The following is a 15,416-nucleotide window of genomic DNA, read 5'->3' on the forward strand; positions in this document are numbered from 1 at the left end:
ACAAAATGGCCGTGTAAAAAAACTGCCCATCGGAACAGAACGACGTTTTTTTCCATCGCAATCAATGGGCAGATGTTTGGAGGCGTTCTGCTTCCGATTTTTAGGGCGTTTACGGCCCGAAAAACGTCCGAAAATTGGACGTGTGAACATACCCTAACAGTTGGCATTAGTGTTGTCACCTTTTGGATATTTATCATCTCCTAGACCAAGATAGCTTAAAAGCAACGTAATAGGTTTCACTTGAGAGGACAATTTCGGGTCATATATTTTCAGGTATTCCGGGGCGGACATACCTCCTGTGCTGCCACTGCATAGGGGCCTCAAGCAGAAAGGAGACCCTTTCTGCCCTGATAGTCAGGAGTGGGGACTTGGAGCCACTGACAGTCAAAAAAAAGCTCCTGGACAGCACTATCCTCCGGTCTGGAGATGGATAAGTTGCTGTAGACTTGCGGCGCCAGGAAGCCTTGGTTTAGCTGTAAATGTTGGCATGACCTACACTTTTTGAGGGCATAGCTTTGAATCAGGAGTCCATATTGGGCAAATTAAATCTGGTGAGTTTTTACTACCGTGTGAGTGGTAAGTAGTAGTGTGAAATCAGCAGGAGTTACATGTTTACAGTGTGTAGTGTCATATATTTGTGTGCATCATGTGTCCAGTGGGTGATGTGGGGGTTGTGTGTGACATATCCAGTGGGTGAGTGGCACATGTGCTGCATGTTGTGAGTGGGGCGTTTGCACCATGTGTCCAGCTGGTGAATGGCGTAAGTGGAGCATGTGCACCATCTGTTTTCGACATTTGTCCAGAAGTTGAGTGCCATGTGTCAGATTTGTGGATGAAGCTTGTGTGGCATGTTTGCAGGATGGGGCCCACGTTTATTTCTTGCACCTGGGCCCTTTGCTGTCAGTCTCCACACTCGCTGCTGGTGTTTTACTTTGGGGTAAATGCTCTAATAGCGCTTCAGAAACTGTCCCCTGTGATGATTGGTTATGGTCCATGTTATTACAGCGCCATCTACTGATCATACAACTAAATGTTATATACAGAATAGCGTCCTATAATTAATTTGCTGGTCTGCCGTTTAACAGAATAATATATCATGTTTTGGCATAACGATAATTAAAGATTAATTATGTGATTATTCTGAAATGCTTTATAATTTTATGAAATATGAGTCTTTTAATAAAATTGCTATTAAAATGGTTCTCAGCATAAACACTTTAAAGCATTGAAGTCAGAAAGTGCAGGAACACCATGATCATGTGTTTGTGATTATCTTTTCGCTATATAAAGCTCGAGAAACTTGCTGATTTTAATTGCAAAGTTTTAATTGTTTCTTCTTTTTTTTTTTTTTTTTATCAAATCCGTAAAATGCAGTCTGGCACCTGGTCTAAAAACATATGATAATTAGTCATGTGACAAAAAGCCCCCAAAGGGAAACTCCAACCAGAAGGAAAGTTTCTCATGTGTTCCATGTGTCAGTCTCTTCCCTGTTCTTTTTCTTGCTGCTTTTCACTGTATATCACACTGGGGCGTTGCATAGCAACAGTCTGAATCCGGCTTCGGTGACACGATGTTTCTACTTGAGTCAATGGAAATAATCCTGTCACTCATACAGGCACCAGATCGTCATGTATGTGGAAATTGCATGGACTGTTCCACACGGTTGTTGCTGAGGATTGGACAGGCTATAGAGGGAAGAATAGTCAGATTGTCCTTCCAGGAGGCAGACATGGTACTGGCTCTATCTACCCATGTGGTGCTGTGCTGAGGCATTATGGGATTGATAGCATAGCACAGAGGAAAAGAAAACAGGGCGAAATGTAAAATCCTAGATGGAGTCTGATCAAAAGAAGCAGAAAAGAGGCTGGACCTCTGGGAAATGAGTACAATATGCAAAAAAGTGCAGCGCCTGTAGACACAATCAGGGGTGGGTTGCAGTGATGGAAAGTATTGTTTCCACTGGAGGTCTTTACAGAGGTTGCTAGGATGCCCGGCAAGCAGCTGATTTTGCCGGGGCAACTGCAGGGGAAAATTGTTGTATTACATACTGGCCACCCCAAAGACTAATCTTCCAGATATGACATGGACAGTCCAAGTCTGCCAGAGCGAGAGCCTCTGCTTTGTAAAGGGAAAGGTCTGAGTAGTAGAAACCCCCTCTATGATGTGCATATTCTCTTAAAGAGAACCTTTCACCTCCCCATACATGTGCAGCATGTAATGGGCAGGGCTGCGCAAACCCTGGGGCACTTTAAAAAAAAATTCTATCCTCCTCCGTTATTTAGATATCGGTGCCGTTATATTTGGCGCCCAATATTTAATTAACCCCCTGATCTATCAATGGAGTGTGTAATTGGCAATGGGGCCTGTTACTATCGCTGAGACACTGACCAATCCGCTACGGACTGTGTCACTGCAAGAGCTGTAGAGAGGAGAGCGTGTGCACGTACAGCTCGGAGCGGTGTTCGCATGCTCGCGCACGCACGCTCTCACTCATTTTTCAGCTCTCGGCAGACAAGCTTCCATGATCTCTCGAGAGATCACACAGTCTTGTCATCCTTGTCTGCCGAGAGCTGAAGAGTGAGTGAGTGTGTGCGTGCGTGCATGCATCTCTGAGCTGCACCTGCGTGCGCACACGCTCTTCTCTCTCCGTTTCTTGCTGTGACACTGTCCGTAGCTGATTCGACTGTTTTACAGCAATGTTACACGCCCCCTTTCCAATGACACGCCCCATTGACAGTTCGAGGGTAATTTTAAATATCGGTCACCGATATCTAAATAATGGAGGAGGATAGGAAAAGAATGTAAAGTGCCCCAGGGTTTGTGCAGCCCTCCCCATTACATTCTGCACTCGGCTGCACATGTATGGGCAGGTGAAAGGTTCTCCTTAATGTAGATATGGACAGCGGTTGTCCTGATGGGGCAGCACCTTTTTAAGTGACGTGCCTGAGAGCCTTGTACGTAGTTGGTCCTAGGCAATCCACTTTGGGTTTTTGGACTCACAATGATCCAGAAGCAGGTAGGTACATATTATGTGTGTGTATGTATAGAATAGGCATCTGAGGGTTCAAAATATCGAATAGTGCCGAACCTCGATAATTCAGTGGATACAGAGTTGTCAGAATTTCAATGTACACTCGAGCTACTTCTGCGATCACCACCACCACCTGTGGGTTTAACGCACGCACACGCACACGCACACGCACACGCACACACACACACACACACACACACATATATTTGAAAAAAATACCTAAAGACCTAGTAGAATTAGTCGATAGCAGTAGTAAAACTAGTCGCTCTTAGAAATGATCCAGCAGTCGATAAATTGGATGTAGACCAGCTCTTGGTTGAATATTAGACGTAGTTAAAACATAATACTGTGTTCACATAAACAAAGGTCCAGAATGTGACATTATAGACTATAAGTGGGAAAATTATTAAGAACTCTGTTATTAATTATTAAGAACATGTTCATGGAAATTGTGAACATGAGGAGCCTGAAGTCCCAAATACAAAACTGGACTTTCTTAAGAAATATTACTAATATGGTCCCCAGGATGTGATCCGCTGCTTAGTGACCAAGGACACGACTGATGGGTGACCATGGCAGATCTCCACATGAGTATAGAAATGTAGCATTGTTGCTTACATTGTGAGAGGAAGGTGGCAGCACTAGAGCAGGGCAGAGGGAATTTGAGTGCCTACTTGAGGTTTTATTTAAAGTCCCGCTACCATCCCAGATGACGTACAGAACAATATATGCCTCCACCTAGCACTGATCAGCGATATTGTAACGTGTATGGTCCTAAAGCATCAATTATATGGTCATACATGTCAATAATTGGGGACTGCAGACATTCCAGATGAGTGTGTCTGGCTCTCGTATCCTATCGAAGGCCCATTATATATGCAGCAAGGGAAGGATCCCTCTGATGTTAGTGAGAACTGAGCCTTAGACTGTATTGCTGTGGGAACAAAGGTTGGAGATAATAGTAACATCAGCTAAATGCTGTGTGCAATGTTACTAATTTATCTATAATAAGCGTTTGGTGATTGTTATCTTCTAGATTTCCTTGCCTTTATTTCTCATAGATGTCACTATATTGATTCTCCTGAGCTTGCAGTAATGTTGTTTGTTTGCTTATCTATTATATGCACATTCTATAATGTAGTCATGTGCAGGAGCATCATCTAGGCAGAGGATGTCTGGTGATGCATGTACTGAAGAGATGAGTTCTGTCACATTAAGTTATGCATCATTAGATGAGGTAAGAAGACTGCGCGTTATGTGGCGTACACAATGCTAAACACATTCCCCGGCTCCTACTGATCAGGAGGGGCTCGTACCTGTTTATTAAAGAACAGGAAAGCAGATCCGGTCTATGGAAATCGCTTATATCTGAGGACATTTCAGCCACTGTGGTGACGTCTTTACATAGTACTCGGAGCGGTTACTAGCAGGGATGGATACTTTGCCATATGTTGGTTTGAAGAGAATCTTTCAAAGTCCTACAAAGAGAGAAAATAGATATCACCAGCAATCGGACCATAAGGAGCACATATGGAACACAACTTCAGGGGGGTGCTCGCAGCAGATATCCCCGTTCCAGGGGAAATAGTAAATCCAAATAATATTGACTAAGGCTGGGTTCACACCTGCATCGCTGCTTTCCATTGTTTTGCTCCGTCAGAGGACCAGAACAAGGGAATACCGGAAGCGACGTTTCCATTGCACCACGGACACCACCTACAGAACCTATTGACTTGAATGGGTTCTGTCACTGCACTTTCTGGTTTTCTCTGGCGGATGTACAATGGAGGCCCCTAAGGAAGCTTCCAACGCTAATGTGAACCGAGCCTAAGCATGACCTACAATTTATAATAAAACATATTCACTCTCACAACCACTGTTCAGAAATGCATTGGGGTAGGGTAGCGGGAGCACTAGTAATAAACTAGTCTAGTGTTAGAACATCTAATAAATGTCCCCATTTAACGTTAAATGCCAGCCTACTAGCAGTTGGGTTGCTTGGCACCATTAATTCAAGGACAGCCACTGACTGACAGGACTCTTCCACTCAAGCGCCACCCACATGTTATTTTTTCGATGGGTGCTTGCCGGTTGTCCTAACTGCTAATAGGTATGTTTAACACGTCTTTATTTAAAGTGCCACTGTCTTTTGACGCTTCAGTAATATGCAAGTTATTGACTGTCCCCTTCCCTCGTATTGTTTCAAATTTTTAAAGCGGTGTCTGTTTGGTTTTTGCCATACAGGCGATATGAGTGACATCACAGCTCCCATTTGTGTTGTCATCAAACCTTCCCTGATCAGGGAAATCATAACTGTCATTTGGCATTAAGGACCTTCGAGCGGTATCGAAGTTCTAACATCATATTGGCCGTCACTCAGTTTTCCCAGAAACCGTTACATTGAAGAAACTGATTAAAAGAATATTTGCCTACTTGACAGAAGATGACGACTCTGGCTTATTATTTGCAGGGGGTTTTATTTGAGAGGGAGATACTATAACCCAAGATTATGCGTTATTCTGCATATAAAATAATTTTGTTCCCATATAAAATAGCTTGTTACTATCATTAGCAGCTTTCATCCTTTACCTAAATGCCACTCATATGCCACTGCTGCTCCATGGACTAAATATCAAAAAATGTAGAATGCCTACAGTGAACATTTTTTTTTTTTATGCATCAATTAAATATACAATAACCATTTTACAGTTTATATTGATATAATGCAAGTAAAACATTACTTTTCTTGTACTAATCCTGAGTTCCATCTCGGGTAGTAGTACAGAGCTGTGTTCACAATTCTCCAAGCTTCAGAGCTGAAATCTCCCATCTGTCCTTGCTTGTTTAGCTTCTGTACATATCTTGATCTGATGATTTGCATTCTCAGGGTTGTCGTCTTTACACAAGTAAGGTAGACCCTAGTACTTTAGTGTGGCATCTTCCTACTGGAAACAATAGTTTTGTTTCAAAATATTAAAAGAAGGTTGATGGGTAAGGCTCCCTTCACATTGCATTTTGGCCCTCCATCTGTGTTATACGTCAGTAGAACTCACTGCTTATTCCTCAGAGAGAAGGTCAAAACGTATTCTATTGTATAGCATACAGTGGGATACGTCGCCCGGGGGCTCCGGCCCTGGGGAAGCTCCTGACGTCACTGTCTATATATATGAATAGTGACTACAGGAGTGTCCCCGGGTGATTTTTTATTTTTTTTTGCCTTGCAGTCTTGCTGATATGCAGTAATACACATAAAGGATATGTCCTCTTGTACGATTGCAGATTAAAGAAGGAGACCTACCGGGAACGGTTTATAAATGGCCCATTCGTGTATGAGATAAAAATGGGAAACCTTTGTATTTTACCGTATATTGAGATAGCGTTACTTCAAGATGATGGTCCAAAGTCTTTACTTTATACTCTTTACTGCTCCTCTGTGTTTTTTTTTTTTTTGTTTTGTTTTTTATTCTAAACAATCTGTACTTTGGGAACCTTGCTTAATGTTGGCCAACCATATTTGACTGGTAAATCTTGTTGGACCATCAGTGCCTGCTGTTAACATGTAAATAGTGTGCAAGGCTTAAATGTGCACCACTGTGGATAAGGACAGGGGCAGTTAGGACAAGTTTCATGTTGGCACCTAAACATATTATTTTGCCCCTACAGCCCGGGTGAAATATACACCTGATTTACACACTCTGGTATAAGCAGCCTGGCAGTGCTGTTATTCCCTTCTCTAAATTCATTGCAGATATATCACCGCTACGGTTTCACTAATAACTGCTCTATGTATGAAGGCGAAATAGTCTTTCTGAGCAGCCTGATGATTTTCCATGTTAAATGTAGCTTTCATAGGAGCAGCACTGATAGATTTTTATATTGAAAGCCTGGAGAGTGAGGAATACTGAAACTTTCAAATTCAGTTATTGCATTTTTAAACTGACATTTTTTTTTTTTTGTTTTTTTTTTTCCATAGCCCCATAATGTTCTATAGCCACACACACAACCAATTTTAATGGGAGCTTGGGTGGTAGGAGTACCTGCAGTAAACCCCATGTCTGAGCAGACTGCCATGGTCCGACTGGAATCCATAAGCTTCAGGGCTTGCAAGGGTGTTGGGGCAACCACTGTGCATATGTGCATTTCATTATTCCTTGTTTAAATTTTCATACTTTGTAAAAGTTATACAATGAGTATATGAGCAAAATAAAAAAAACAAGGTGAAAATAACATATATAAAGTACAGTGAAGTTTACCGCTCAGACGGCACTGGTAACAGTCCAATATCATTCAGTATGGGCTCTCTCCCAGAAAAATGCAGTGGACAGTCCGCAATCCAATGAGGGTGTGGATGGTAATTCTTATCCTTGTAGTTCCACCAAGCTCCTTATCGTCTCTCTCCACATTCAAAGAACTCCTGGTAGGAGAAGGATCTTATGTCTCTAATAGATGGAAAAAGGAAGACACATAGTGCAACACCCTCTGCAAAAAGATTGCTCCACGCCAAGTTTAATCCATACTCACAGAAATTGTAAAGATTTTTACTTACCTTGATGCTTTTATTTCTTGTTACTTCTGTGAGTATGGATTAAACTTGGCGTGGAGCAATCTTTTTGCAGAGGGTGTTTCACTATGTGTCTTCCTTTTTCCATCTATTAGAGACATAAGATCCTTTTCCTACCAGGAGTTCTTTGAATGTGGAGAGAGACGATAAGAAGCTTGGTGGAACTACAAGGATAAGAATTACCATCCACACCCTCATTGGATTGCGGACTGTCCACTGCATTTTTCTGTGAGAGAGCCCATACTGAATGATATTGGACTGTTACCAGTGCCGTCTGAGCGGTAAACTTCACTGTACTTTATATATGTTATTTAGGGTATTTGTTTGATCATACCCAATTTAGTTTTGCCTGCTCCGGTCTGAGAGAGATTTTGTGGGTATTTGAGCCAAGAGAAACCACCATTATATTTGTAAGGTGAAAATAACAATGCATTCCCAACTTAAATAGTTGTATAGTGGGAATGTAGATCTAAATCTAAAAAGTAAAATTAAAACGGTTGAGAGATGAAAAGAAAACTGGAATAAGAAAAGATAGGAAAGTTTTGCAGCTAAAAAAAATTAAAGAAACGAATAGACAGGATTTCCAATGGATTACTTTGAGTCTACGAAGCAATGGCTCCTTATTGTGAGTAGAAACCGCAATATATGGTCTACTCGTATCCAGAAGTGTTGGCCTTTAGGACAAGACCACCAGGTATGCAAAATGTCCATGAGGTAGGTCGGGCCCTGGAATTAAGTAGGAGGAGCACATACGAATGCATAAGCATTTTATAAGAGGTCGAGAGAATCAAAGAATTAAAGGAGCTCTTGGCAACGTTAGTCCAAATGGACCTCCATCATATGCCCTCCGACTGAGGATAACAATTCAATACGCAATGAAGAAAAGTGCAGACTCAACGGTGAATGACAAAATAATCTGTGCGTGAAGAATATTCCACAATCTACTGGAACCAGCAATTCCAGAGAAATGGTAAATGTACAGTGCTATAGCATCTAAGGGCAGTAAATATTAATCAGAAAGACATTGTCCAGAGGAGAAATCCACTTACTGGCCTCAGGGGTGCCTTCCTCAGGGGTGCTGGCCACCACGTCGGCTCACCTCTACATAAAGGTTCACACTCCAGTTTAGCGACCCCTCCCCAGCCTAGATCCTTAACTACCTGAGTTGGGAGGGCAACTCACTACCACTCCCTCAGTCAACGGGGCAGTACTTATTAGGGGCACCGCAAGAAGCAGTCTAGCAAGTGCAGTGTGTCCCCCAATGTCCTTTCTCAGCGGGTGTCTTATCAGGAGGGTGTTCGCACCACTTAAATGGAGCCGGCCATGGAGAATTATTCTGCCCCCAGTTTGGTATAGACCGGACTGTGGTTGGCTGGTAACAATAGATAGGATGTGGACGTGCAGCCCAGCCAGTAGGGTCCTGCCAGCGGCAGATCGCATGTGGACGTGCTGCCTGACTGGTATTATCCCTTTTCCTAGTTGTTCATATTTAGCTAGGCTCGGAACATGCGGCTCGGCTCTGACATAAGACTGGCGAAGATTTGTTTTAATTTTCGTCCCGTACCAATATTCTTTAATGTGATTATTATGAAACATTAAATCAGTTTATACATAAAGGGATGTTACAGTTTTAAAATTTTAGTTTTTCTTTATATGATGTAATGTTATACAATTTAACAATATCCAATAGTTTCCAAGATCTCTGCTTGCAGTCATTCAATAGAAACCTTCATTGTTTATTTCCAGTAAATAAAAATCCGTCCTGGTCATGTTAAGATCACACAGGTGCACGACACATTAGAAGGCACAACTCTGATAACTTTGTAGGAAGCAGAGATCTTGACAACTGTGAGGGATGGAAACGGAAAGTATATTAGAAAGTTGTAGAACTTTTTCTTCATACGGATGTAGCCATCTTTATCTTGACTCTGATAAGTTGCTGCCCTGTGGGATATCCTACAACAAAAGCCATTGGAAAAAGTCAAGTTAAAGTTGCTTGACACTGTATTCAATGCGTTAAAAGTCCAGATAAAGATGGCTACATCTGTACAAAGAAAAAACTTTATTTTTGGAAATCCTAATACCCTGTAATTCAATAACAATCATTTGAAGAGAAAAATTCTAAAGATATTGAAAAAAAAATCCTTCCAGTTACCCAGATATCTATAAGTAGGAAACAGTGTTTTGTTTTTTTAACCATAGAAAAGTTTGTCTACAGGTCATATAGGCTGCATTATCTGTAAATCTTTTACATAGGCGTACGGTGTTCCTTTATAAATAGGTGATCTGCTATTTACCACAGAATATCCTGCTGCTGAGAGCTTCAGTGATCAGCTGTAATCTTAAACCAGGCAGCAAGTGTTCAATTACCCTACAGCACCATCGCAGGAGAAATTAAGCATTACACAGTTGCCAGTGAAATAAATAGGTTGGACAAGTTGGATCCTCTAGAGTGAGAGCTGATATGCTAATTTTGAAATAACTTGATTGCTTGGTTACCTTTTCTGGGGAAATGACCGGTCCTCTTTAAGTAATACTTATTGTGCCATCGTTGTTTTTCATGGCTGGTATGTAGTGTTGCATATATTCTTTTTCTGTTTGGTGTGTAGCTTTGTGTAGCTGTATGATTTGAGTGAGGAGACTGTGGATGAAAAATGGTGATGTCCTGTCTAGCATCATGATGGTGTATATAAAGACGGAGGTCTGAACCACTTAATCCCTGAGGAAGGAAACCGTTGTAGTTTCTGAAATGCATTGAATGTTATTTTGTCCCATTCCGGACACTATCTCTGCAAGTGGTATCATTTGTTTAGACTATTTTCAACCTAACCGGTTGCTTATACACATACATGTGAATCGCCACCAGCGGGGGCGCAGCCACAGCAAGATGTATAGTGTACACATCCTTTTCTCCACGTTTACTGCCTTGCTGAGGGGACTCCGAATCAGTGAACTGCCGTCTCGCAGACTGAAATTATAGAGCTCTGGAGACCTAAGCAAATATACGGACTGTCACCAAAGCTAGTGAGGCCGGTTTTATACAGACCTATATGTTACTATATATGTGAATTCTGTGGAGTTTTAGGCCTCTTGCACACGATTGTATTTTTATAAAATACTGACCCATTGCTTCAAGTTAGCGAGTGTCACATGAGCTATAATACTAATTGTAACAATGTGAACCAATTTATATATATGTTCTTGATCTGCTGAAAACACATGTTTATTGTGCCTCAGATTAATTAGTTGTCTCACGATTTGCCAAATGTAGGTCACAATTACATGGTTACACGCCAATAAAATTTTAAAATGTACATTAAATTGTAAAGCATCAGTAAATAATAGAGGGGTACTCCACGAGTACAATAAATGTCTCATGGATATGGGTCCCAACTCTAGAACCCACACCTCTCTATAGGGTCACCCGCCCCTCCTGTTGAGGGCGGTGAATTAATGGGGTGATGACTGCGTGCATCTCTCTTCATTTATTCCTATAGGAGTTATAGAAACAGCCGGGCAAGCTGGACCTGCATCTATCAGACATTTATGGCATATTCTGTGGATATGCCATAAATGTCTTAGATGGGAATTCCCCTTTAACTGACCATACAGTTAGGCCCAGAATCATTTGGACAGTGACACAAGTTTTGGCATTTTAGCTCAATCAATGAATATGGACTTAAAGTGCAGAGACTCTGCTTTAATTTGAGGGTATTCACATCCTAATTTGAGGAAGGGTTTAGGAATTACAGCTCTTTAATGTGTAGCTGCCTCTTTGTCAAGGGACCAAAGGTAATTGGACAATTATCTCAAAAGCTATTTAATGGACTGCATGGGCTATTCCCTCATTAATCCATCATCAATTAAGCAGGTAAAAGTTCTGGAGTTGATTCCAAGTGTGGCATTTGTATTTGGAAGCTTTTGATGTGAACCCACAACATGAAGTGAAAGGAGCTCTCAATGCAAGTGAAAAACAGACCATCGTTAGGCTTCAAAAAATGAACAAATCCATCAGAGAGATAGCACAAATGTTAGGAGTGGCCAAATCAAACCACGCACTGGTGAGCTCGTGAACTCCAAAAGGCCTGGGTGTCCACGGAAGACAACAGTGGTGGATGATCGCAGAATCCTTTCCATGGTGAAGAAAAACCCCTTCTCAACATCTACCCAAGTGAAGAACACTATCCTGGAAGTAGGTGTATCAGTATCTAAGTCTTCCATAAAGAGAAGACTTCATGAGAGCAAATACAGAGGGTTCACCACAAGGTGCAAACCATTAATCAGCCTCAAAAATAGAAAGGCCAGATGAGACTTTGCCAAACAACATGTAAAGAAACCGCCCAGTTCTGGAACAGCATGAAACGAAGATCAACCTGTACCAGAATGATGGGAGGAAGAAAGTAAGGAGAAGGCTTGGAACGGCTCATGATCCAAAGCACACCACATCCTCTGTAAAACATGGTGGAGGCAGTGTGATGGCATGGGCATTCATGGCTGCCAGAGGCACTGGGTCACTAGTGTTTATTGATGATGTGACTGAAGACAGAAGCAGCCGGATGAATTCTGAAGTGTTCAGGGATTTACTTTCTGCTCAGATTCAACCAAATGCAGCAAGGACGTCGCTTCACAGTACAGATGGACAATGACCCAAAACATACTGCGAAAGCAACCCAGGAGTTTATAAGGTAAAGAAGGGGAATATTCTGCAATGGCCAAGTCAATCACCAGATCTGAACCCCATCGAGCTGCATTTTACTTGCTTAAGACAAAACTTAAGGCAGAAAGACCCACAAATAAGCAACAACTGAAGACGCTGCAGTAAAGGCCGGGCAAAGAATCACAAAGGAGGAAACCCAGCGTTCGGGGATGTCCATGGGTTCCAGACTTCAGCCAGTCATTGACTTCAATGGATTCTCTACAAAGTACTAAAAAAAAAAACATTTTATTTATGATAATGTTAATTTGTCCAATTACTTTTGAGCCCCTGAAATGAGGCGGCTGTGTAGAAAAATGGTTGCAATTCCTAAACGTTTCACAGGATATTTTTGTTCAACTCCTTGAATTAAACCTGAAAGTCTACACTTCAATTTCATCTCCGTTGTTTCATTTCAAATCCAATGTGGTGGCAGCAGAGCCCAAATCATGAAGATTGTGTCACTGTCCAAATAATTCTGCACCTAAGGCTGGGTTCACACGACCATGTTACGTCCGTAATGTACGGAACGTATTTCGGTCGGAAGACCCGGACCGAACACAGTGCAGGGAGCCGGGCTCCTAGCATCATAGTGATGTACGACGCTAGGAGTCCCTGCCTCGCTGCAGGACAACTGTCCCGTACTGTAATCATGATTACAGTACGGGACAGTAGTTCCACGCAGAGGCAGAGACTCCTAGCGTCGTACATCACTATGATGCTAGGAGCCCGGCTCCCTGCACTGTGTTCGGTCCGGGTCTTCCGACCGAAATACGTTCCGTACATTACGGACGTAACATGGTCGTGTGAACCCTGCCTAACTGTATATGAACATGTCCGTACCATAGAGTCCACAATTACTACTATGAAGGCTCATTATTGGTCATGTCTATTAAAGATAGAATAGCAATTCCCTATTCACATCTATTTGTGCTGTTAGAACTTTTTTTTTCTGTAACAGATTTGGTACAATGAATCTATCAGGAAATGTATTATTCTTGGGGTGTCAACCTACTTGAATACATATGGATCTTTCGGAAGGAAATTTGTGGCCCCTACTGACAGGGATGCTCCATAGCTCCACCCTGGGAATGTGGTCAGGAGTGAGACCTGCTGTCTGCATCTGCTCAGCCGTCTGCTGCTTCCAAAACTTCCATGTACACAAAGCTGAGAGCATGGGAAGAGGACTTTTCAGTGTTAATTATGACGGTTAAGCCTCACTTACGATCTGAACAGATTGAGGTTGCAGATCACGTCTGACGTTCTGCAGGCAGGGGGCCTTTCTTCTCTGTTATCTTTCATAGGAGATCTCTATAGTAGAGACCATTTTTCTATTGCCGAAGACAGAGTAATGTGGCTGGGATGCAAATGTTTCCTCGCGTGTCATTAATTACATCTCTCCTTTGTTACAGCAACGCAATCCTGATGTTCGGCACGTTGACTTGGAAATTTTATAGAAGCAGAAGAATTTCCTATAGATGCAATTTATGGAAGAAAAGAGAGGACTGTACGAGAAGCTTCATTTTATTTTCCGGGGTGCACGCTCCATGACTAGATTGTAAATGAGTGGAGATCGCACTGCAATGCAAATCCTTGGCATAATAAGTCATGTTTACCAGAGCGGCCGAGAGTCCATTGTTGTAACATTATTTGCGATCACTTTTTGTTCAGGACAAAGGAAATCTAATGTTATTTATTTGTAAAACTGCCTCACTTCAGTAAACCACATTATTTTATTCCATTCCATCGGCATGAATAATAGCTTTTTAGTTTTAATTCTAATCCTCTTATATTTTATTTTTTTACAGGAAAGGTTTTATTTTTATTATTTTTTATGGGTTTTTTTGTTTTGCTTTTTTGAATTGGACATTTTTTGTAGGTGTAAAAAGTAAATGAACCATTTGCACTCCTGTAATGATTGAGGCCATTCGGTCATCATATTTTTACGCGCATCGTATAAATCAAGAGTTCTGTTAGAACATATAGTTTCGAGGTAGTGGATAAAGCGTTCTCTTGTAACTCAATAAAAGTTTTTAGTTAAAGCTGCTATATAAAATAGAACCACAGAGCTCCACACTACAAGGTGATTACCCAGACATTGGCAGAGACCATATGGTTTTATGTCCCTCGCTTAGTTGAGATTTACTAACCTCTTTAATTGTGTTCCTTTAGGGCACGGCCAGACGTGGCGGAATTGCAGTGGAATTCTCCAGCGGACGTTTTTTACAGTTTCAATAAATTTTTAGGCAAGTCAGTTCAGACATTGCGGAAAACTCCGCTGCGGACCATAGGCTGCGGTGTGGAATTTTCCCTCCGCAGCATGCACTGTCTGTTGCGGAGAAGCAGCGGAATTTCACTGCGGATTTCAGCCTTTGCGTTTCAAAAACTGAAATCTGTGGCAAGTCCGCTGTATTTTCTGCAACATCTGAATTACCTGTCAAATATGCAACTGTTGGTGCAGACTCGTTGCGTAATTGCCCCAAATCTGCACCAACATTTTCAGCAGAAAAACTCTGCCACGTGTGAACGTGCCCTTATTTTGCAAACATCGATGGCTATTGAGAATAATACGTAATTGAGATCTCTCAGTGGGACATGGTGGTGGATTAGATTTAGTTTGGGTTACGGTACTTCCACAAGCTATGATTACTAAAGTATTTTTAGGCTCCCTACACAGTGTAGTAAGCAGTTTGTCATAATCAGGAGGCTAGCCTTGGCTTAAGTATTGCCGTCATTTTAGACATTACTATCCCTCTAACTTTCTCAAATTTCAATTTTTGACTGTGCAAATAGTTAAAAAAAAGACCAACTCTCCTACTTGAAAAGTCTCATTAAAGTGAATCTCCAGACTACAGATGAAAACTTAAAGGCTGTGTAAACCTTTTTTTTTTTTTTTACTAAAACAATGTATTATCGTGTTTACCGTAACTTTGTAATTGGTTTTTATTACATTTTTTTTATTTAACTTTTTCAGATACAGCTTCTATGTTTCCCAGATACATAGAAGCTGTATCTTGCGCTGAGACCTGAATCCTTCAGGTCAGCGGGACCGACGACTTAGGTGACAGCGGGTTCATAACGTAGATGTGATCGATAACCAGTGTATCCTGCGTGTTGAGGACCCGCTATCA

The 15,416-nt window shown here is 41.6% G+C and overlaps 1 protein-coding gene across 1 annotated transcript in view; it reads left to right on the forward strand.

Annotated features, from left to right (window-relative positions):
• Nucleotides 1-15,175, forward strand: part of SLC30A9 (solute carrier family 30 member 9) — a 112,083-nt gene extending 96,908 nt beyond the window's left edge. The window contains exon 18 of the mRNA XM_075859428.1: nucleotides 13,698-15,175. Coding sequence (XP_075715543.1) covers nucleotides 13,698-13,742 — 45 coding nt within the window. The 3' untranslated portion in view covers nucleotides 13,743-15,175. The remainder of the gene's footprint in view (nucleotides 1-13,697) is intronic.
• Nucleotides 15,176-15,416: the final 241 nt, after the last annotated feature.

Source organism: Rhinoderma darwinii, chromosome 1 (assembly GCF_050947455.1).
Source record: "Rhinoderma darwinii isolate aRhiDar2 chromosome 1, aRhiDar2.hap1, whole genome shotgun sequence".
NCBI classification, from domain to species: domain Eukaryota; kingdom Metazoa; phylum Chordata; class Amphibia; order Anura; family Rhinodermatidae; genus Rhinoderma; species Rhinoderma darwinii.